This window comes from Hevea brasiliensis, chromosome 5 (assembly GCF_030052815.1).
Source record: "Hevea brasiliensis isolate MT/VB/25A 57/8 chromosome 5, ASM3005281v1, whole genome shotgun sequence".
NCBI classification, from domain to species: Eukaryota; Viridiplantae; Streptophyta; class Magnoliopsida; order Malpighiales; family Euphorbiaceae; genus Hevea; species Hevea brasiliensis.
The window spans coordinates 6,300,289-6,325,220 of record NC_079497.1 but is presented as its reverse complement, the minus strand read 5'-3'; the positions used below and the strand labels follow the sequence as shown (position 1 = coordinate 6,325,220).

Sequence of the window (24,932 nt, the reverse complement as noted above, 5' to 3'; positions counted from 1 at the left end):
CTAGTCATAGTGGCGTACGTGTAGTTGCACATATATATTGGCATACACTAATTAAGATGGTGCTGGTGGTGAAAATGGAAATGGAAATGGAAATGGAAATGGAAATGGACTTGAAACTATTGGAGGATTGATTTCAGGTGGAGAAGAAGGATTGACTGCAGTGGAAGGTGGTGGAAATGTATGTGATGGTGTTACTGGTGGTGGTGATGGTGCTGATGATGAACATGAACATGGTACTGATGATGAACATGAACATGGCCGCGGTGGTGGTGGTGCACACGCCACAGGCGGTGGTGGCGCACACGCCACAGGCGGTGGTGGCGGTGGTGGCGGTGGTGGTGGTGGTGGTGTACACGCCACAGGTGGTGGAATTTTCGGTGGCGGCGGCGATCCAGGGTAAATATTAGGTCCACATCCGTTTTTTTCAGGTGGTCGAATGGTGGGTGGTGTCATCACCGGCGCCTCTTGGAGTAACTTAAACTTACGTGAAGCGTCTCCTGACTTGACCATGTGAGAAAAAATAAGAAAATAAATTAACGAAAACCTGCAGAACCACAAAGAAATGGCTTCCATTTCTACAATCTCTTGTTTTAAAGCCAACTGTAAGAGATTGATTTTCTCCTTGCAAGTGATCCATTATATAGTGACTCCATTCTCGACCCATTAAATCGATCATACATTGGTTTTGGGTCAGCTAAGAGAGAACTTTTTGCAACTGTATCCACGGCCATTTAAATTTCTTCTTAGTCTCTGGATTTTCTTGTGGAAATTTGCTCTTCTGTGATTATAAATTAATGGGAAATAAAAGGTATTAAAAATTACACTTGGGATAGGTCTGGAGATCATCTCCTTGTCAAGAGCACTGAGCATATCAAAAGGTTCATCAGAATGAGATTGCCTGAAAACGAAGTATCACTAAGCTTTCCACAAGGCACCATAGATATTTTAATTAGAACTTGTGATATGGTTGATGGTACGTGTTTTTGTTACAGATAAATGAAAGCATCATTTTGGCGAGGAATTAATAGATTAGTCTTGGATTACTGTCCTGTTGACTAGGGAAGACTCCCAGAAAGAAAAAAGAAAATGACAGTGACTGCTAGCTAAAATACGCAATGCCATGTGAATAATCTTTAATTATATTAGCTTTCATGTTCTTGCTTTCCTCTTTCTTTTTGGGTAGAATTATGATTGTCGCCTTTTATATTGTCATTTTTAAGGAATTAATTACATTTTTAATGCATTAATTGCAAGTATAATCTTTTTTTGTTCAAAATAAATGAGCATGCTCTTCTAAAGTTATCAATAATTGATTGCAACTTATACCATAAAAAAAAATCTTCCAGGAAGTGGTCCCAACGAAAAAATTCGTGGAAGAAATTATTAAAAAGCGCCCCATGCATATCGATATTGATGTATCAAATAAATTATTTACTACACTCTATATATATATATATTCACTGATATTTATATAGAATGGGATTTACTCTTTCTAATTAAGAATAGCCTACATTTTTATAGAAAGCATTATATTCAGTGTATATGTTAGAAGAAAGAATACAAGTAATGAAGAAAAGGATTGTGTATTTGTCTGTATCTCATTTACAGAGATATTACATCTATTTATATATGAAAATATGAACTGATTTGGATAAGAATAATAATTGCTATAATTATGCTACACAAATCTCCTATAATCATGCTAATTGCTGTAATTATGCTACACAAATCTCCTATAATCATGCTAATTGCTGTAATTATGCTAACACCCCCCTCAAACTCAAGGTGGTAGCACAGGTGCCAACTTGAGTTTGCTTAAGAGATCTGGCGGCGGGAGTATGCGTTTTGGTGAATATATCAGCGGTTTGGCTGACAGAGGAGACAGGAATCAAACATATGGTGCCATGAGCAACATGATGACGTACAAAATGACAATCAATTTCGATGTGTTTGGTACGCTCATGAAATACATCATTATGAGAAATCTGTATGGCACTTCTATTATCGCAATGAAGCATTGCGGCACCTAGGTCCCCCTTGGCCAGGGCCCCCAGGTCAGCCTCCCCCTATCTGGCAAGCTCGCATAAGCCCAAATAATAAGCATCTTCGAGGTTTACGCACGCACTGCATGATTCACACTAGTTAGCTCCATAGGGCAAGAGACAGCTTGTGACGGCCTTGCCAACTGCCAAGAATAGGAGTGGGGAACTCCCGTCCCGTGACAATGTGGTATCAGAGCAAGGCCCCAGACGATCCGAATCACGCCAAGCGCCCCAACGGGATAGGGGTAGGCAGGGTGCCGATGGCGATAAGGGTGTTGCTAGAATCGGGTGGGGGAGAATGTCAGGCCTCAACGGGACAGAGGTAGACACGGGTTTTCTCAATCCCACATCGGACCAGAATGGGGTCGATTCGAGGGACAAGTGCGGCCTATCATGTAGCAGCTGGTATGCATCTGGCGAGCAACATGATGAATCTTGGCAAAGGCATTTTAGAGGATGTCTGCGTGCGGAAGTGGGTGAGTGAATTGGCAAACTGGTGGCCAATATGCTGCTCAAGTGTTTGTGTTGGGCGAGCGCAACGAATGGCGTATGGACTCCTATGTGCGAGGGAGTGTGATCAAGTTGCGCAGAGAAGCGGCGCGAATGCACGCAAACGAGGGCGTTTGCGGGATTGGGTGGGAGAGAATGTAACGGTTCGGAAGTTCCCCACTCCTATTCTTGGCAGTTGGCAATGCCGTCACAAGCTGTCTCTTGCCCTATGGAGCTAACTAGTGTGAATCTGTACAGGTACGTGCCAGAAACCTCGAAGATGCTTATTATTTGGGCTTATGCGAGCTTGCCAGATAGGGGGAGGCTGACCTGGGGGCCCTGGCCAAGGGGGACCTAGGTGCCGCACGGGGCTAGAACTCCCGTCCCATGACACCATAACAGGTTGTAGAGAGAGCAGAGAGATCCCAAAAACTAGAAATAAAAGCTTTATGGCTCTGATACCATGTTAGAAGAAAGAATACAAGTAATGAAGAAAAGGATTGTGTATTTGTCTGTATCTCATTTACAGAGATATTATATCTATTTATATATGAAAATATGAACTAATTTGGACAAGAATAATAATTGCTATAATTATGCTACACAAATCTCCTATAATCATGCTAATTGCTGTAATTATGCTACACAAATCTCCTATAATCATGCTAATTGCTGTAATTATGCTAACAGTATACAATAATCTGTCTGTGCACCATGTATAGCCTTTCTTTTAAAATAATGATTTTCAAAGATAGATGTATACCATGATCATAAAATTAAGTATAAGCAAATTAAAAACCATGGTGAGATGAGAACATGCAAGAAACAGTCGCTACAAAAAATAATCAGTTTTGTAATCTATTTTTATGATTGACTGAAATTGATTACTATTAATAATTAATTTTATGATCGATTTGTGATTTCGATTGTTATTAGCAACCATTTTATAATTAGTTATTAAATTTATTACTAATCGATTATTAAAATCTGTTACTAATAGCAACTGATTTAGGAAATCTGTTGCTAAATTAAAAAATTATTTTAATTGACTCCAGAGTTAGCAACTGATTTGTAATTAGTTGCTAAAATTAGTTGTTATTTACAACTGATTTTGCAACTACTTGTAAATCAGTTGCTAAATTTTTTTTCCAAAAAATTCTTGCTCAAATTTTTTTTTTAATTTGCAACTTATTTGCAAATCTGTTGTTGCTTTACAACTGATTTTGCAATTGATTTTTTTTTATTTGCAACCAATTTTCAAATTAATTGCTAACAATAGTCGATTTTTACAACCGATTTAATAACAATCGATTTTGTAACTGATTTTTTTTCTCTAAAAATTTCTATTCAATTTTTTTTTATTTGTAACCGATTTGTGAATCGATTGCTAACAGCAACCGATTTGCGAATCGATTGAAACTACTTAAAATCGGTTGTTATTAACAATCGATTTTACAACCAATTTTTTCTCCCCAAAAATTTTGGCATATATATTTTTTTCATTTTGATTTGTAATCATTTGCAAATCAGTTACTAATAGCAACTGATTTCTGCAATCAATTGAAATCCGTTATTATTAGTAATCGATTTTGTAACAAACTGTGAATTAGTTCTACGATTTTCTTCTTAAAAATTTCCATCCAATTTTTAAAAGAAATTAACAATCGATAATTAATTGCTAAAATCAGTTACCAATTCACTTACATAAATTGCTATTCATTTTTTTTCTTACAACTCATTTTTTTTCTCTCATTTTCTTCATCATTTTTTCATTCTCATCTATTTTCTTCATTTTTTTATCTATTTTCTTTTTCATCATTTTTTTTCCTTATCATCTATTTTCTTCATCATCTTTTTCTTTTTCGTCTTTTTTCTTCTTTATCTTTTTTTCTTTCTCATCTTTTTTATTTAATTTATTTTCTTTGACATGAAATAAAAAGTTTTGTAGGAATATATTTTTTGTTAGCAAATTATTTGTAGTTTTAATTTTTAATAATTTTTTTTATTATAATATATATATATAATATATGGTAATTTTTTTAGTAATTTTTTTATAAATATGTTTTTATATTTAATTTTTTTTTAATTTTTTTATAATAGTTATTATTAGTAATTTTTTATAATATTTTTATATTAATTTTTAATACTAATTTTCATAATAATATATTATTTTACTAATTTTTGAAAATTTTATTTATTTGAATTTTTTTTATTTCTTATTTAGAAATTTAATTTTTTTTATAATTTTTTAAAATTAACAACCATTTTTCAATTACTAAATTAGTTATAAATAATAACCGATTTATAAAATAATTGTAAAATTATAAAATTAAATATATTAAATTTTTTATAACCGATTATGTTTGGATTGATATTAACAATCGATTTAAGTTGTTAATTCTGTTGCTGCTAACAATCGATAGTTTTTTTACTAAAAATTTTATTTTTTTAAGTTTAATTAATTTAGCGATCAATTTGATTGTCGGTTGCTATTTATAACTAATTTGATTATCAATTGCTATTTGCAATCAGACTCATTGCAATTGATTAAATCGATTGCTAAATCGATTAGCAACCGATTTTAATGGATTAACAATCGATTCGGCTGATTTCTATTTCTTTTTTTTCTAAGTGTAGTGCAAAACAAACTCTGGAACGATGAAATCTAAGGTCAACATTGGAGAGAGTGGCGGTGGTGGTGATATTCTACGAACCCTTCTGTCACCGCCTTTAACTTGTAATGACAGGAAAATTCATCTGAAGGGGGTTTCCATATTTAAAGGCCTTCCTTGCAAAATTATACCATAGAGCAGCAGCAGCAGCAGCCCATGGATCAAGAGGCAAGTGAGCAATTCGGTGAATTAATGGTAAATATATAAGACTACACAACATATATGTATAGTAACCAATTTATCTTATAAATAAATAAATAAAACGAGAGAAAGAGAGGCCGTCTTGTAGTCAGATTCTCAGGAGGCCATTCGTTTGGTGGAAGGTTCCCTTCACAAGCCCACCCCTCTTGCTGCCTTGGTCATGGATTGAATCCGCAGGCGCATGAGCTTTTCCACCATTAGAGGGAGAGGGATCGTGTGCTATTACATTGAGCCTTTCTTTTTTATACTATTAATTTGCAAATTTACAGAACCATACCAAGATCACGCAAGGAAGTAAATCAAAACCTGGAAAAGAAAATCTGTTGTCAAACAAGCTTTTGAACCATGAAATCTAGCGTCTACACGGTGGTGATTATATTGGAGAAGGTGGCGGTGGTGGTGGAAGCCGAGGCAGCTTCTGATGAGAAAGAGACTTAAGCCTAGGAGGTGGTGGTGATATTCTATGATCCAGCGTTCTGGTCATCACCTTTCAGCTTGTAATGATGTGAAAATTCAGGAGAAGGGGCTTTCCATTCAAGGGCCTTCGCTACATAACTAGTAAGGAATGTTAGAAATCAATGAAAAGATTGAAGTGTTAAATGTTGACTGTCAGAAATTTCAAATCATTTTCTGCTTAAAATATGAATTTCAAAGTACATAGGGTTCAAGCTTTGATCCAATTTATCCGAAAATCCAACTCAGATCGATTTTGTACCATTGCTATTGCAAATATCCTTACAAAAAAGAAAGCAAAAGAACTTGCAGTCAAAAACTATCCTGAAGAAGCTTTTGAACCGTTACATATGCAGCATCAGTTGCATGGGGGTGGTGGCGGTGGTGGCGGTGACACTGGCGGTGGTGGTGGCCGAGGAGGAGGAGGACTTTTGAAGTGAATAGGAGGATTAAGCCTGGGAGATGGAGGCGAGGATCTTCTAACCTTTCTTGTCACCACATTCAACTTATAAGAAGAAAATTCATTGGAAGGGGCTTCCCATGCGGAGACCTTGCCTGTGAAACTAGCGTGAGATTGTAAGAGCAACCCATGAATCAAGAAGAACGCTACCAAATATGACATGACATTCATTTTGATGCCTAGTTGATGGCTGGACTAGCTAGCAATGAGATTTCCCTTATATTTGTTGAATGGTTCACATAAAACTACACAATATGTTACCTAAACTAGTTGCAAATTTGTCAACGGAACTTATCAAGAGTAGTTGGGTTGTCACTCCATTAAATTCAATAGTGATGTGCTTAAAGACTCTTTGACGCGTTCCTTGGGATTTGTTGACCTTCAATAATTTCACGCCCATACGTGATTTAATTTTAAAGCATGTAATCTTATGGCTATAATAGAACTGACAGCTTATAGGACAGCTTCAACTGCTCACATGAACAGGTGACCAAAGAGATCAAGAAAGACTTTCCCAGATTCAAACAAGTAGAAGTTCCCATATCTTAACACAATTCTATGAATACAATGTAGTCTAGTTTGAATCCAGATACATTCCTTCTGACAATTTCAACTCTGTAAAAATCCATGCATCTAACAACAATTCTGTAAATACATCGTAACCTAGATCAATCCAAATACGTTATAAACTATTGACAGGTGCTGAAGAATAAATACAGCAAAAAGTAACCAGCTAACAAGTAATCTTCAACTGATTGCAGGCTGACTTGAATCTCTGCAAGATACGGTCAACTTCTGGAGGCCACTTGTATGGGATAATTACTGTGCAAAACTAATGCTCAACAGGAACAACATAAATTCAGGATGGCTTCAGCCCTCTAACTGCAGCAGCAAAAATCTACAAATCCAAAGATGGCACTTCTTAAAGAATGGAAAATGAAATACCAATCACATGAAAATTAATAAAGAAGTCAGTTTTGCAGTCTTCTGTTTCTTTTAGAAAGCATTGACTTTGTTCTCAACCAAGTTCAAATTTTCCATTACATGAGAGCCCTGAGAGAACAAAAGGTTGCTCCCTTAATATACAAACCACCCTGACCCTCACAAAGCAGAGAGCTTCATGCATGAGGAGCAGCACAGTAAGCTTTTGCTAGCATCATACATTCTCATTAATTTAAAAAATATAGAGCATTCACAATAGACCTTATGACATAGGACAAAGAGCAACAATAGTCCCACCCACCCAAAAAGGGCACAGAGATCCAATTAGAACCTATTTCAAGGTAATCTGAACTGGCAGAAGAGTTTCTAGATCTAATACCTATAATTTTTACCCATGACCAAACGCAAGAGTCCAAATGAATTGGGAATTAGACACCATCATAAAGCAGCCTACTACAAATGGTAGATAAAATTTTTAAGAAATTAAGGGGAAAAAAGTACTACAGATGATAGGTTAAAGGAATATATATATATATATATATATATATATATATATATATATATATATATATATATATATATATAAAATTTCACACCTTAGCAGGAGCTCCAGGAAGTTGTTTCATATCCGCACGAGTTCGACTATGGCTACTGCTTTCTTCACACTTGATGTAATTGCTTTGATCCGCCTCATTTGACACCGAAGGTTCTCCATACAAGTTAAAATGTGGCTTTTTATGTTCTTCCAAAGGTTTGCTGTTTGCTCGGTCGCTCCTTCTGGAATTAGAATTGCTATTCTGGACAGCATTTACTAGGAGATCTTGATCTTTCTTGTTGAACTGAGTAGCTGCAGCACGGGCACCAGCAATAGCTGCTGTGAGACTTGATGATTTCTCCACTTCAGATGCTTTTTCAGGAAACAGCATTGAAATAGACCCTGGTTTTAAGGAAAAAGGATCACGAGGATTTGGAAGGGGAAATTTTACTGGCATTGGACCTTTAACTGGTGTGAGACCTCTAACTGCGGCTTCATATATCTGTCAAATACACAATACTCATCCAATATTAAATTTGAATCACAAGAAGAGGCAGATGCATTAACTTTTTGCACAATAAATACCTTCTTTTCCAAGTTATAAACACCTTGATAGCCTCGCATCTCAAATGGAACTAGTAATTTCTGCATCATGCAAGAAGCAGGAAATTATTGTACAATTATGCTTTCAAAAGTATGGTAAGTGCAAAGGGCACACCTGTGGCTCTTCACAAAGCCAGCAAAAATCTGTTTGTCCTTCTAACCTTGCCTGTAGGAGAAGAACCGATCCAAATTATTGAATGTAGTACAGAGGATCATCAATTGAAATCAGTGCAGGGTTAATAAAACATCAGAAAAGCTAACTTGCCCACCCCTTCAGGTACTGCCTCCCAGCTTGCTAGTTCTTCACATCTAACACAGCCAACCACTTCAACACACCCTAAATAATAAATAAAGAAATTATAAATTATCAAAATTTTACACTTAAGGAAAGCAAAAATTAAGAACAATCATTTTAAGAATGCTCCCAAAAAATTACACAGTTTAGTAAATTCAGGGTGTTCTTTTAGTCTAAAGTCCAAGAACTACATGCTAGATCTTAAAGACTTTAGTAAAATATGATCTGACTACCAGTTATCCTAAGCCTAGAAGACTGTGTTCATCACATTCATGGGTATATAAAGTGTTCTGAGTGCACATATTCAACACCATGGTACATCATGGTACAACACCACCCCCACCAACCACCCACCCCCCCCCACCCCCAAAAAAAAAAAAAAAGTCAAAATGGATGAAGAAGTTCCATTTAGACCTGTTCATTCTACAAATTGAAATTTTGATTGATTTCAATGCAAACATCTGCATGCCCAGGAACTCAACGTAGCATCTTTGGCCATGGTGGAAGCACCATTATGAGTTACACCACTTCTTTTTTTTTTTTTTTTCAGCAACCTATTCTACAAATTAATCCCCACATTAGTAAAAAGGGACACAAATCCAAGTCACAAAATGAACAATAATGATGCTAGACCTAATGCATGATTTTTAAACCACAGTTAACTTACTACCTTTCTCAGTAAACATAAATTATGCAAGTCATTGGCCCCACAAATTTGAGTAATTTCCAAGTTTGCTAGATAAAATAAATGTTGTCAAAAAGGCACAATACTTTTTTGGATATGTAAGGCACGATACTTATTGCACAGAAGGAAAATAAAATATTCAATACAGCAAGAAGCAGGTCACAGTGTACCCACAATTAGAAATACAGAATGACACAAGGTGGCACAAGCAAGCCAAAATAAATCATATCATTAATTTAAAGAATTCACCAAGAAAAAAGCAAACAGCGATAATGTCCTGAAAAATACCAAAACCCAAATACCTAAAAGTCTTGAAACAGGATAATGTTCTGGAAACTTAATTTCAGTAATGCCATTCACTGCATAGATTTCCTTATAAAAGTCCTCCATTGCTTTGATTGTAGCTTCCTCTGGAACTTTACTTGCAGCATGAATCCAAAGGCGGCCTTCAAAAGACAAGACATGATTCCTTAAAATTAGTAACATCTTTAACTCGAAAAGAGGGATGCACTATAAAGCAATAATACATTGTAATGTTAACTATGAATCCAACTCTTGACCTTAAATGAATTAATTATTTCATGGCCTTGCTGCTCAAGAACTCTATTAGAGTGCCTGAGTTTTTCTGTTACTATGCCATGGACCACTTTTTAGCTCTCAATTTAAATTTCTATAAGAACCAATTTGGAAGTGCAGACATAATATATATATAATTTCTTTTGCCCGGTTATGAGATGAGAAACCACAGTGATAGTGTTTCAATGTAATTCATAGCAAATTAAGCTTGTTTCAATAAAAACATTTAGGTTTGTAAACACTAAGATTCCAGTCCAAACTCAAATAGAATAAGGTTTCTTTTCTTCATATATTTTATTCTTTTATAGGTCTCGTCGAGAAGGGATTTATTACTTAAATTTCCAGAGACCAGACCAATGATAAAAAAGGAAAAGCATTTTGCAAATTATAAACTACCACTTAAATAAATCTGAAATTCAAATGATTAAATCAACTAACAAAAAAATTTAAATCGCTGAATAAAGATTCATTTGAGAACTTTTCAAAATTACTTATGGGATAGTACACAGAAATAGACTGACATCACCATCTCACTCTCACTTTGCTATAGTCACTGTCAAATATAATTTCATTGAAGGGTAAAATAAGAAAAATTTTGTTTGCTGCTTGTCTTTCTAATCGCTAAGATTTTGGCAGCATGGAGTTGCTTCTTTCATTAATGTGAATAGCAGCCAAATGAAATACAAAAACAAGCCTAACATAGGCATTAATAAAAGGAAAAAAAATGGCAGAAGATGAAACTTCTGTTTTCCAAATTAAGTTTCCATCACTATCATCAATAAGGCAGTTAAATTAATAAAAACAAAAAATAATTCAGCCAGAAACCCAGGAGTAAGTTTCAGCTAGCTCAGTGAAATTCAAAAATTAAAAGCAAACCAAGTCCCTTAATCACCAAAAATCCAGTCTTTTTCTACTCTTATTTTCCAAACTTCTAGCAACGAATCTCCGCACTTAAAAAATAAATAATTAAATAAATCCTCGTTGATACCTATAGAACTGGGTATCGCTATTTCGGCAAATTGAAAAGTTGAATGGCTGATTTACCTCGAATAGGAGCAGGCCACGACCTGCCTTCAATGCGCTTGATCCCATAAACTAACAAGGAAGCCCATGGTTGGTGCATGGTCAAGCAGGGGTTCGTGTAATTACCATGGCTCCTTCTTCCTGCCCATCCCCCTCCTCCTCTGCTCATCACTGGGCAATGGGTATTACAATCTTGGCTTTTTTTTTTAGTATTCGGAATCGGGAGTTCGCCGCGTTTCAGGTTGCGAAACCTGCGAGGAAACTTTTCTCAAGGTCTTTTTAACAGCCTCAACTCTCTGAGGAATTACCGATGCGCGTGAGTGTGCGCATATATATATATATATATATACACACACACGCGTGTGTAATTAAGTTAACGTGTAAATTCTTAATTTTTTAATAAAAAACAATTTCACTCAAAATTTTATTTATTATAAAAATAATATTTAGTATATGATATACGATATACTCGTGTAAGATTGATAAGATTTTATTTATTTATTTATTTATATGAATTAAAATTATAATAGCCCAATATTGATTGAATATAAAATTTGAGTAAAATCTAAAAATAAAAAATAGTGGATTATTATTTAATTTTTATATTTTAATAAAATTAATTATTTAATAATTATATTTTTAATAATATATTATTTAATATCTATATTTTATTTTTATTAACTGATTAATTTCTTTTTTAATTTTTTTTATTAATTAATATTGATCAATTTATTATCTAGTCTCTTTATTTTAATGAAACTGATTAGTTAATTTATATATTTTAAAAAAACATATTAATTAGTTATTATTATTTAACTTAATTAACTATTTAGTTTCATAATTATTTTTTATATTTAAACTACCTTAATATTTAATCTTCCCTTACTTCACTTCCTATATATTTCTTTTTCTCTGAATCCACACATTTTTCTCTTCATTATATATTTGTTTTCACCTATCAATAAAAATGATACAAACTGTTTACATAAAAAAGTTAATTAATTTTTTTAAATTTTTAAATAATCAAGAAAAATTATTTTTAAGTAGAGAGAAAATTATTTTTAAGTAGAGAAAAAGTAAAAATAATGTACAAATAATTAAAATTAAAAAAAAATATATGAATTTAGATTTAATCTCTACATAGCCAAATTTCTATTTTTTATTTAAGAATATATTTTTTAAAAATTATAGATCAACTAATTAATTTTATTAAAATAAACAAATTAAATTATTGTATTTTTCAAAATATATAAATCAACTAATTAGTTTTATTAAAATAGATGGGTTAAAAAGTAGTTTGAATAATATGAGCAACGAAAAATTTATTGGAGTGATTAAATAATTTAATGAAAATAAAATATAGAGACAAAATAATATATTTTTTAAAACACAAAGATCAAATAGTTAATTCTATTAAAATATATTAATTAAATAATAATTTTCTTAATAAAAAATGATAGTAAAAAAAAAAAAAGGGAAAAGCATGAAGATTATATTTGACAAAGAAAATGGAAAATTTTCAAATATGATGTTGATATTATACACCATAAAATATCCAAATATGTGACTCAGCAATTCGAGTGTCCAAAAATTCATGATTACGTTAAGACCATGATTTGTAAACTACAAATCCTAATTACAGGATAACTCTATCTACTAAAGATAGCAATTCCCATCTGTTTAAAATTGGCATCCCAGGATTTCCCCCAAACAATAATCTACTATATTTATACTCCTTAAAATACTAGGAGTCCAATAAAGATAGCAATTATATTACTTTCTCTAATCAATTTCATATTATACTCTCAAAGTGTCCTTCAGAGAGGTTGCTAAGCCTACCTGCGCTCTTTACTCTTATTTCTCAGATCCATACACTCATGAGGATCACAATAAAGCTGGGAGGTAAATTTGGGCACCAAAAGTAGCATAAATTGAAGCTAGTGAAAATAATCTATAAGATTCAGAAGGAGAACGACATTAGCGTTGGAGATTCTTCTTCTCTGCATACGAGATTCAGGCCAAATCTCTTTCTTCCAAGTTTAAACTCTAACCTTGAATAAGTATGAGAGGAAGTCTAATTATCGCAGTCACTTGACCAACTTTAGAATCACCTTGATAGTCTGATTACAACTGAAGAGAGCAACTCCTTATATAGACTCAGAGGCTCTTAACTTTACAGACAACCGGTTAGAAACGAGCTACTGATACTCTTAAAGTAGATAAAATAAAAACAAAATAAAGAAGGATACATTATTACATTATTAACTGACAAACTTTAACTTTCTCATGGAGTGGTGGATAGGTTGAGGGCGTCAAAATCGGAGTCATCAGAGTCGATTTCAAAGTTGGTGATGAGTCCTTTTCATAGGTTAACTTGACTAATACATAAAAACAAACGTTATAGGACATCTATTTCATGGCCCGTTAATCTAGTTAACAAAGAAGAGGATTTCACTTTCTTATTAATTATAATTTGATTTTATTGAAAATTATTTTAAAATTATTCATCTGAATGTATTTAATAAATACACGCTTAAATTAATTAAATTAAATTTTCGTAAAATTTTACATTTTAAATATAAGAATTAGCAAAAAAAAATGACATTTTTTAATCTAAATGAAATGTTTATTTTGATTTGTTTTAGTTTGATTTAATTATATTTTATTTTTCAATAAAATTTGGTATGTAATTTTTTTAATTTATAGCTAAATCTTAAATATAATTTCATAATAATGTGTCATGTGGCATAACCTTTTTTTCATTTTGTGATCTAAAATTATCATATTAAATATTACCTTTCATCTAAGCATTTTTAAATTTATATTATTAAAATATTATCTCATATAAAAATATTAATAATTATGTAAAATTTTTTTACTACATCTTTTGAAAATTCTTAAATTTCTAAAATTCTACTCATCATAATATTTTTAAAAATTAACCTTTTTAATTAATTTTTTTACTAAATTAAACAAAGAGTGAATTATTTTTTTTTAATTAATGTAAATAAGTAAATAATTATTTTAATTATATATCTTTATTTTTATTTTTAAATTTTATTCTATAAAAATTTAACTTATTATATTACATATTAAATTTTATCTACATATTTTTTAAAATTTAACTGTTAAAATATCTTCTCATATAAAAATATTTATAGTTATTAAAATTTTTTCAATTACATCTTTGCAAAATTTTAAAATTCTTAAGTTTCTGCTCATCACAATATCTTTAAAAATTAATAAATTTTTAATTAAGATTTTTATCAAATTAGAAAAAATATTGTATTTAAAAAAATTATACATATAAATAAAAATAATTATTCACCAAAAAATTATTTATAAAATTTAAGAATTTATTTTTTAAAAATAATTTTTATTATATTCAAAATCTAAGAATTTTAATAATGATCTTCAAAATTTGCCACGCGACATATATTTATTTATTTAATTTTTTTACTTATATATGCCAAAAATAACAAAAATATATTAATAAATTTATTTATTTATTAACACTTAAAATTAAAACTTTCTTATTAAGAATTTATAATTAATTATAAGAGTATAAAACATGGAAAAATATATATTAAATTATATCATTAAAATAATAAAAAAAAAACAATCCATACAATATATACATAAAACGACAAGTAAAAAAAATGCGAGAAAGGCAAAAATAATGAAAAAAATGAAAAGTAAATGAGGATAATTTACTAATGAGAATATATATATATATATATATATATATATTTTGAAAACATATACTCACCATAATTTCGAATTTCTTTTATCATGGAGAGGAAAAAAAAAAAGAGTCTTGAGTCAACATGTTTTTGACTGAAATTATAGAAGTTCTTCTAAAATTATAAATGTAAATTTTAATTAGACAAATTAAATTAAAAGAACCTTCAATTTTGATATTTAATAAAATAGTTTTTAATGTTGCCAAATAAATTATTATCACAATTCCAATATTTTTTTTAATATCAAAAATTATGATTTCTATGATTTTTCTATGGATGATAGTCATAATCTATTTAAGTATGATAATAATAATCAATTATTAATACCGTTGATTTAATTAAACATTATAGAAAAATATTTACTATCAAATCCGAGATAATTTTCAAAATATTGGGATGTAAATAGCTAACAAATGATTAGTGTCATGAGTAAAAATTTAAGAATTTTAAAATTTTTTAAAAATATAATAAAATGAAAACAATATTTAGTTTTAATTTTGGAGCCAAAATTAAATTGAAGTTGAATACATTCAACACTAAATGTCTATCACCAGTCCATCACGGTCAATAATCAATATTAAAAATTTAATCATAGTATTTACATAAATTGTAATTATCTAATTTATGCGAAAACATTTTTATTAATTAAATATACAAAAAGATAATGTATTTTTAGGAGATAAATTTGAAGAGATGTTCTTGAATTTTAGGGATAATAATAAAAATATTCTTAAACAGAAAATATAATATAAAATTATTTAAATTTTAAAATTTTATATAATAAAATATTTTTAACTTCCAGTAATTAATTTATAATTAATATGTTGATGTAGCCAATTTAAAATAACAATAATATAAACAATTACAATTATTTTTAAATATAAAATCTCTTTAATAAGTCATTATATATTTAACTCTTAAGATTGAATTTTTTATAATTAATTTATAAAAAAATTATAATTAATTTTATTATTATTATATAAAAAAAAGACATATTCAATTATTATTATTATTTTAAATTATATAAGTTAAAAAAAATTTGTTATGTTAAATTTTAAAGTTTCATTATAATTTTTAATTTTAGAAATAAATTTATTATAATATCTAAAATATGGGGATAATTATTTAAATTTATCCTTTTTAAGGGAAATATGGTACGGGAGATAGAACAAGTGGAAGAAGAGCGGAAAAAAAGAGCGGCTTCCTGGAAATTTACTAAAAGAGGCGCACTTGGATTCGCTTGGTTTCTGCATCGAAGTCTAGGTCAGCCCACTTCCCCTTCTATTCTCTTCTCTTATCAGCACAAAACCTCACGTCTCAGACCTAGATTCTTCACGTTCTCCCAAAACGGCATTTCTCCCTTCGACAAAACGACACCGTCACTCCACCAGTGCCCATTTCTCTCTCCCTCTAAGGCATGTTATTCCCTCACTCTCTCTCTCTGTCTTCTCCTTCTCCTCCCTCAGCTTTTCCATCTCTCTATCACATCCATTGGAAATACCCGTTGACTTATTTTCCTTCCCGCTTTGATTTTTAGACATACGAAAAAGGATATTTTTAAAAGCAGGGGAAAATAACAGATAATGGACCAAGCAGTTCTCGATGATATTATCAGGCGCCTTTTAGAGGTCAGGGGCAAGCCCGGCAAGCAGGTACAGTTATCCGAGGCTGAGATCCGGCAGCTCTGTGTCGTTTCTAGAGAGATTTTCGTGCAGCAGCCTAATTTATTGGAGCTTGAAGCGCCCATCAAGATTTGTGGTATTTTGATTCTTTTTCCTATTGAATGCTATTTGGGTTAGTTTTGCTTGCTTGGGTTTTCTGTTCCTTGTTTTTATTTTGCTTTTTTTTTGGCCGATTATTAATCTTTGTTTTAAGTTTAAATATGGTTTATTTGCTTTGTGGAAGTTAATTTTATGAAATCGTTTATATTTAGGATAACCCTATTGCTGTGTTTTCTCTGACATCACGCTGTTTTAGGAGCCCCTATTTTAATAATCCTTTTGTTATTAAGATTATTCTGTGCTTTAATTTGGTATAGCTGTTGCGTTTTAAGTGCTTTTTGTGACCCTTGATTGTATTTTGAGAAGTGCAGATTTTGATTAGTTTTTGTTGTGATTCAGAAATCAGAAGTGTTTTGTCTTGTTCGGAATGCTGTATCCTGAACTTCAGTGACCCTAAAATCTGCATTAAATTGAACTATTGACGATAACATTGTTTATGCCGAGGCCATTTCGAGTTTTGGGTACGGTTATATTACTTGAACTGGACTATGCTTTGTGAGCTGTGGCCACTTTTTTTTATTTTTTTATTTTTTTATTTTATGCTTTTTGGTGAGCTTGGCTGTTCCCTAACAAAGCCATCTAGATTTGGATTGGTTTTCTGGAAACGGAAGTTGGACATTTTAATTTACCTGGTGATTCTAGTTGTTTATTTCATCATTTATTTGGTTTAGAAAGTTGTCCTCTTAACTTGACTGAAGCAGATTTGCATTGAGATGAACTATTGAGATTAACTCTATTTATGCTAAGGTTTTGGCTTTTGGGTATGATTCTACAGGTCAAATTGTAATATGTGAGCTGGTTATGCTTGTATATGAGTATTTTTTTTGGTTGTCTATGTTGAACTTTTTCAAACCCATCAGGATTTATGTTGTTTTTGTATGCTCTGTGGAGAGGTCTAAGTTTATTAGGATGGACTTTTGAAGTAGGATTATGATTGACCAATTCTATTGGTCATTATTTACTTTTGTGATGTCAAGTTTGTGGTTAGTGGATATACAAACCCCTCCTTTATTGGATGCTTTATGTGAACCCAATTTGGTGTTGATTATTGGACTAAACGCTTTCAGTTTTCGAATATTGAATGCTATTTTAGTTAATTTTGCTTGCTTGGGATTTCTGTTCCTAGTTTTTATTTTGCATTTTTTGGTCCATTATTAATCTTTGTTTGAAGTTTAAATATGGTTAATTTGCTTGGTGGAAGTTAATTTTTATGAAATCTAGTCTATATTTAGGATAACCATATTACAATTGCTTTGTTTTCTCTGAGCTCATGGTGTTTTAGGAGCGCCCATTTATATTTAGATGAAAATTTACTTTGCTTATGCCAACCCCTTTTGGTATTAAGATTATTCTGTCCTTTATTTTGGTATAGCTGTCGCTTTTTAAGAGCTTTTTGTGACCCTTGGTTGTATTTTGAGAAGTACAGAGTTTGATTGGGTTTTGTGTGTTATTCAGAAATCAGAAGTGTTTTGTCTTGTTGGGAATGCTGTATCCTGAACTTCAGTGAACCTAAAATCTGCATTAAGTTGAATTATTGATGATAACATGTTTATGCTGAGGCCATTTCGTGTTTTGGTTATGTTTATATTACTTCAACTGGAGCAATTTTTCTTTTTTTGGATTGTATGTTTTCTGGTGAGCTGTGGCTGTCCCTAATAAAGCCATCTAAATTTGGATTGGTTTTCTGCAAACAGAAGCTGGACATTTTAACTTACCTGGTATTTTAGTTGTTTATTTCATCATTTATTTAGTTTAGAAAGTTGTCTTCTTAACTTGACTGAAACAGATTTGCATTAAGATGAACTATTGAGATTAACTCTATTTATGCTAAGGTTTTGGCTTTCGGGTATGATTGTACAGGTCAAATTGTAATATGTGAGCTGGTCATGCTTATATATGAGTATTTTTTTTGATGGTCCATGTTTATGTTTTGATGAGACAATGATGAACCCATCAGGATTTATGGTGTTTTATGATGCCTGTGATTTGTGGAGTGGTCTCAGTTTTTTAGGATGGACTTTTGAAGTGGGATTATGATCGACCAATTCTGTTTGTTATTGTTTACTTTTGTAGTTTCAAGTTTGTGGCTAGTGGATATACAAAGTTACAAACCCCTCCTGTTTTTGCATGCTCTATGTGAAGTGTGAACCCAATTTGGTGTTGATTAGTGGACTGCTTAACCCTTTTGGTTTTCTTTTTGTTTGGTTTGCATTGCTATAAGACCTCACTGATTAATAGATGCTGTGGACATTGACTTAAGTGCTTACTTGGAATACTATCAGTTATTAGTTGAACTCAATTTTGTATTCTCATGGACTTGTTGAAAGTGGCATTCTTTGCATTAGTTGTAGTTTTCTATTGTGGTTTTATTTGCTTTGTGATCTGCATTAACTTCATTAGTTAATTGGGAACTTGCCTATAAAAATATTTTGTATCTATATTTTGAATGGATCGAATGGCTTGAGCTAAAGGTTTATTTTGTGAATCTCAGTTTACAAGTATTATGAGTTATAGGAAACAATATTTTAACAGCATACAATATACTCATGTTTTGACTTTTAATGCTGGGTTCATTTCTGTATTGGGGACTAGATAAAGTCCGTAATAAGAGTATTAGAGAAAAAGTAGGAGTGTTGTCAATTGAGAATAAGTTGAGAGAAGGGAGATAGAGGTGGTTTGGTCATGTGAAGCGTGGACATATAGAGACTCCAATTAGACAAGTAGAGCGCATTAGGTTAGAGGATAGAAAGAAAAGAAGGGGTAGACCTAAACTGACTTGGAGGAGAGTAGTACAACATGATCTAGAAGCAATACACATTTCTGAGGATTTAACCCAAAATTGTTTAGAGTGGAGAAAGATAATCCATATAGCTGACCCCAAATTTTTGGGATAAAGGCTTAGTTGAGTTGAGTTGTTCATTTCTATATTGGTATAATTGTTTTCTATCATTATTTTTAATTTTTCATGTGGTGGAAGAGGAGAGTATTATGGCTTGAACCTATGATCTATACCAAATGCATCTGCCACCTGACCTACGCTCAAGTGGTGTTCAGCTGCTTATCTGATATGCACTGTATTTTTTTCTGAGCCATAGTTGTTTCCATATAAATGTATATAGCTGTTATATGCATGGGGTACAAAGTCATCAATGGCAGATTCTAATTATTTTCTGATGCTGACATGGCATGTGTTTGGTATAATTGCTCTATTTTTATAACTAAAAATTGTATAAATATCACTTAGGATAACTTGAACCAGAATGCTGGCTCTGCATTAGATAATGTTATGGAATACAGTCTCATCGTCATCACAGAATAAGGGCCCTTCAGTGATGCATCCTTATAACTAAGGCATGCATGAAATTGGCTGAGCCACTTGTTGCATTATAGGTATGTTTATAATGTCTGTGCTATGTAATTGTAATACATTACTCTCTCTCTCTCTCTCTCTCTCTCTCTCTCTCTCTCTCTCTCTCTATATATATATATATATATATATATATAATTTGGATGCACTAGGTGCTCTCATTACAGATTGATGAAAAGAATTGCATGCTCAGATTTCTCACGATATTGAGTGTTAGAAAATGCTTTATTTGGACATCTTGTTTGCATTTTTGCCCTCTCACATAGTAAAACAAAATCTGTTTGTTGATATGCAGGGTTTGATTTATATCATGGATTCTACTTTTGTTTTGTTATTTCTATTTAGTGGATGCTGACATATCAGTGCCTGTTATGAGGTTTCAGTTCTCTTTTTGTGTGTGTGTGTGTGTGAGAGAGAGTGTAAGTGGAGCTAGACCCTTGAGGTCTTTTGGTTGCTTACCTGACACAGAAAAATCTGTGCGCTCATGCCTGCGTATAGTACTTGTGTCTATGTGTGAGGATCCTAGGAAGATGAATGCTGGGTTTAACCCAATCTTGCCTTTTGGTTGTTGAGGTCCCTGCTATCCTTTTCTTTTGCATTTTTTTAGTGTAACCTGCCCAACCACCCACATCATGCCACTTGCAATTTATACGTTCTTGTTGATGAAGAAGGGGGAAAAAAGGCACTATTGTCATTTACACCAATGGTGTGCTTCAATCCTTCCCTGATGGCAAAATGTTGGTGAGGTCACAAAAATAGGTGTCTATAGTTGGCATGTATCAACTGGTGATGATGTTCTACTCTTTTATTCGTATTAATATGGCCCAGATTTGTGAAGTCATGACTGTTGTTTGAATCTAATTGGCTATCTTTAAAATCTATGGTTTAAACATTAGATGTTTGACTCATTCTATTGTTGGTATACAGACAGTATTTGTAAAATAATTGTGTGCATCCTGACATGATTGCAGGGAATGTCCGAAATATTCTGTAATGTTTGCTGTGGTGTAGTTTTTTGTGCCTTGGTCATCTCTTCAACAAGCCTTAAACTAAAAAATGTATATGATGGTGAATTTTGTGCTATAAATGTTCACACACACACACACACACACACACACAGATATATATATATTGTGTTTGGCTGCCTTCATTTATTGTTTACTGATGGTACATTGGTAATGGAATTGCATTTTGTGCCCTGATGTGGTTATGAAGTCATTGGTCTGAAAACTTTTCAATGTTCACACACACACACACACATATATATATTGTGTTTGGCTGCCTTCATTTATTGTTTACTGATGGTACATTGGTAATGGAATTGCATTTTGCGCCCTGATGTGGTTATGAAGTCATTGGTCTGAAAACTTTTCAATGTTCATGTGTGGTCTGCCTTGTGATGATGATGGAACTGGCTGATTGGTGAGAACAATAACAATATTTTGAAACCTTTAACATCTGAATATGGTTGCTGGATCATTTTTTTATTTAAAAGAAGAGAAAGTTATGCAAATGTCTGCTGATAAAGTCTGTTTATCACATGCAGGTGACATTCATGGACAATATTCTGATCTTCTAAGGCTGTTTGAATATGGTGGATTACCTCCACATGCAAATTACTTGTTTTTGGGGGATTATGTTGATCGAGGCAAGCAAAGTCTGGAGACAATATGTCTTCTCCTTGCTTATAAGATAAAATATCCTGAAAACTTCTTCCTCTTGAGGGGAAACCATGAATGTGCCTCTATAAACCGCATATATGGCTTTTATGATGAGTGTAAGAGAAGATTTAATGTTAGGCTATGGAAGATATTCACAGATTGTTTTAATTGTCTACCAGTGGCGGCTCTAATTGATGAGAAGATTCTTTGCATGCATGGAGGTCTTTCTCCTGACGTGCATGATTTAGATCAGATTAGAAACTTACAACGCCCCACTGATGTACCAGACACAGGTTTACTTTGTGATCTTCTCTGGTCAGATCCTAGTAAAGATGTTCAAGGTTGGGGAATGAATGATAGGGGAGTTTCATATACCTTTGGTCCTGACAAGGTGACAGAGTTTCTTGAGAAGCATGATTTGGATCTCATTTGTCGTGCTCACCAGGTTTGACCTACCATAACAGTTTAATTTGTTTGTCAGTCTTCATTTAAGTTCATATTCTCTCTATTACTTTAAGGCTGTTGAGAATAAACAATATGGAGCCATATATGTATCTTTTCATAAGTCATTTAGTTATCTTGTGTGAACTGTTCTTAATTAAAACACTTTTTAGGCCCATTGACTCATTTATTTCGTGATCAATGAGAATTGAGCCTAACATTCCCCTCGATAAATTCCATATGGCCACGGTGGTAATGGCTCTGGTTGCCCATTCTTTGCTGTCCTTTGAGTTCTCGTGGGGATAAATTTTCTCATTGTTGCTAGCACTCTTGTAATTCAATTTTCTCCGTGCCGTTTCAGGTTGTGGAGGATGGATATGAGTTCTTTGCCGATAGGCAACTTGTAACTATATTTTCAGCGCCTAATTATTGTGGAGAATTTGATAATGCTGGTGCCATGATGAGTGTGGATGAGACCCTAATGTGCTCTTTCCAAATATTAAAGCCTGCTGATAAAAAGTCAAAATTTAACTTTGGGAACACAGCCACAGCAAAGGTGGGAAACACTTCTGGAGGTGGTGTTTTGGGGAGTACAACTACAGCCAAGCCTGGAAACTCTCCAGCAGGAGTCAAGGTAAAATGCATAACCTTTGAAACACGATAGAAAATTTTCACCAAAGTTTACTGTTACAATGCTTGACATTGTATGATGCAACACCCATAATTTTATAGTTGTGTTTGATAATCCATGAATGTTGAGGATGTCAACTATGTGTGTGGCTTTAATAAGTAGGCAGTAGGTGTTGTTCATATGTAAAACCTTATTTAGTTTTAGAGGGTTTAGTGATAGGTAGTCTCTCTCCAACATTTGACCTTAAAGCTATCTGATTAATTTCCTGTTCTCCTATAGCCTAATTATTGCTTGTCATTTGTCCATTCTTTGGCCTCCATAGTTGTCCTAAACTCATGCGTGCATTTTCTCCCTTTATTCCATTAGAATGAATATTAAGTTACTGAGTGTACTGGTTCTTTCTTCTGCGATTTTAAGATGAATTGGAATATTTAGAATTAACAGATGTAGTATTGAAGCAACAGTACACTGAGAAATTGAAATACTGTCTCTAGTTGCTGATAAGGAATTTTTCTGTTATTAAGGGAATATTTATAATTAATAAGTTGAGAAAGAATGAAGGATGATTGTCTAACACTAGCAATGGGTTGTTAAAGAGTGGTAGCAAAAGGAACTATAACCTGAATGCAGCATTTTAGATAAAAGATATTTCGGAAGTGACGGAGTTATTTAGTGGAGAAGAAACAATCAAAGGATGCAAGGAAATAACTAGATTTACAAGGGCTTTCATACTAGGAACTTGTCCTTTTAATTATGCACAAAAGGACATCATTCCTTTCTGGACTAAGGAATTAGATAGCTGAAAGTTCCAGTTTGTAAAATTTTACTTGTCCAATGCCATTTCGTCTGGCCTTCTGAACATAGGCCTAACCAAGACCTTAAAAGATCAGAATGGGAGAATACTAAATAGAAGGGAAGAAGAAGAATAGAGGCAGAGAGGAGAAATAGAAGCAGAAGAAGAACAGAAGAGAGGAAGAAGTTTCGAGAACAAGAGAGAGAGAATTAGAATTAGTGAGAGAAAAGATTCTTGTATTATTCCTTCAATGAATTTTACAGTACAGTTATACAGAGTATTTATACTCTTTATTCCTCAATACAAGTGACCAAACATCTTATTCTGTTACAATCAACCAATTCTCTAACTAATACAACTGTTCCCTCCAAAAGTTGCCAACTCAGCAGCTCAATCACTCAGCTCATATTCCCAACACATTTTAAGCTTTAAATTTGTGTTATTCTGCTTGGATGCGTTGGATATGGTGCATTTTGTATATTGCCAACTAAACTGGTTTTGTACTCTTCTTACATGTGTGATGTTGCTTTTTACATGCATGATTGCCTGGTATAGTTAATTACATCTATTGCTAACTCTAGCAATCCATTTCTGGCTTGCAGTCTTTCCTGGGTGCAAAAGTATGACAAGTCGACATCCGGTTAGAGTCATCATGAACACGCCGAGATTGCTATGACAGGAAATTTGGGGTCCATTTAGTTTCATTATAATATGCTGAAATTGTATAAAATGGCAGAGAGAAAATAGAAGCTAATGCAAAAGATTTTTTTTTTCCCCTTTTATAAAGTTGGGTTGAAGATAGAAGGCTGTACGGATCCTCTTCCTGATTGTACACTAATAGCTGCTGAACTTGCTGCTATGAATTATTTCCATGTTGCGCATAATCCTTAAATGTTTCGCTCATCTCTGAGATAACGGAGAATGTGAAAAACGCTTTTTAGCTCATATGGTGACTGAATGAAGGCCAGCAGCTGGGAGTTTCAGACTTTTTCCTTGTTTTGTTTCTCAAGTAAGATATATTTTTTTTCTTCTTGCCCAGATTGCTTTTGAACATGAAGAATCTGTGGCAAAGAAGTTCTTGCCTTCTTTGACCCAGTGGGTTGCAGTCAAGATTGAAAAATCCAATTCATGATCACTGAAGTTTGTGGGTTTTTTTTTTTTTTTTGGTTTGGCAATATTCTCCCTTAAAATTATCTCTATTTTCTTGTATGGTTGATTTTTCAGTGGTTCAGATTGCAGGATTCAAAACTTTCTATCAATTAGCCATTTTGTTTGTATTGGAAGAGAAAATGGAACTTGGATTCTGAAATGATTGAAATGGTTTCATTGGGACGACTGGAAACTTCCCACAAGATCACGCTTGTATGTTAACCAATTCATATATTGAAACAGGTTGTGTACTCGGATTGAATTAGACGAGGTAATTGAGAAATGAAGCAGGACATGCGAATGAGGTCATAAATGGTTGGATTTTATCACACAGATTTTCTTTTGGTTTGTCACTTTGAAAATAGTTTTTTTCTAGAGAAATTGCAGTGC

At 32.6% G+C, this 24,932-nt stretch overlaps 2 protein-coding genes and 1 long non-coding RNA gene across 5 annotated transcripts in view; 1 reads left to right on the top strand and 2 right to left on the bottom strand.

Moving 5' to 3' along the window:
- The window catches only part of LOC131179874 (uncharacterized), a 75,150-nt gene that overhangs the window by 26,882 nt on the left and 23,336 nt on the right, over positions 1 to 24,932 (bottom strand). The gene's annotated exons all lie outside the window — the stretch shown is intronic.
- Positions 6,021 to 11,295, bottom strand: LOC110663070 (uncharacterized). The gene is made up of 7 exons (XM_021822279.2): positions 10,998 to 11,295; positions 9,680 to 9,823; positions 8,667 to 8,734; positions 8,513 to 8,563; positions 8,380 to 8,439; positions 7,856 to 8,296; positions 6,021 to 7,215 (listed from the first exon to the last, which is right to left on the bottom strand). Exons 1-7 carry the CDS (start codon positions 11,143 to 11,145, stop codon positions 7,177 to 7,179), a joined length of 951 nt encoding a protein of 316 aa, XP_021677971.2. The 5' UTR covers positions 11,146 to 11,295; the 3' UTR covers positions 6,021 to 7,176.
- LOC110663069 (serine/threonine-protein phosphatase PP1) lies at positions 15,876 to 24,528 on the top strand. 3 transcript variants are annotated; one of them, XM_021822277.2, is made up of 5 exons: positions 15,902 to 16,134; positions 16,257 to 16,477; positions 21,414 to 21,973; positions 22,331 to 22,603; positions 23,996 to 24,528. In XM_021822277.2, exons 2-5 carry the CDS (start codon positions 16,303 to 16,305, stop codon positions 24,017 to 24,019), a joined length of 1,032 nt encoding a protein of 343 aa, XP_021677969.1. In that variant the 5' UTR covers positions 15,902 to 16,134; positions 16,257 to 16,302; the 3' UTR covers positions 24,020 to 24,528. The 3 variants fall into 3 exon arrangements, with proteins under 3 accessions (XP_058002681.1, XP_021677969.1, XP_021677970.1); XM_021822278.2 differs by lacking the exon at positions 15,902 to 16,134 and adding an exon at positions 16,840 to 16,961 and having other exon boundaries at positions 16,339 to 16,477; XM_058146698.1 differs by having other exon boundaries at positions 15,876 to 16,477.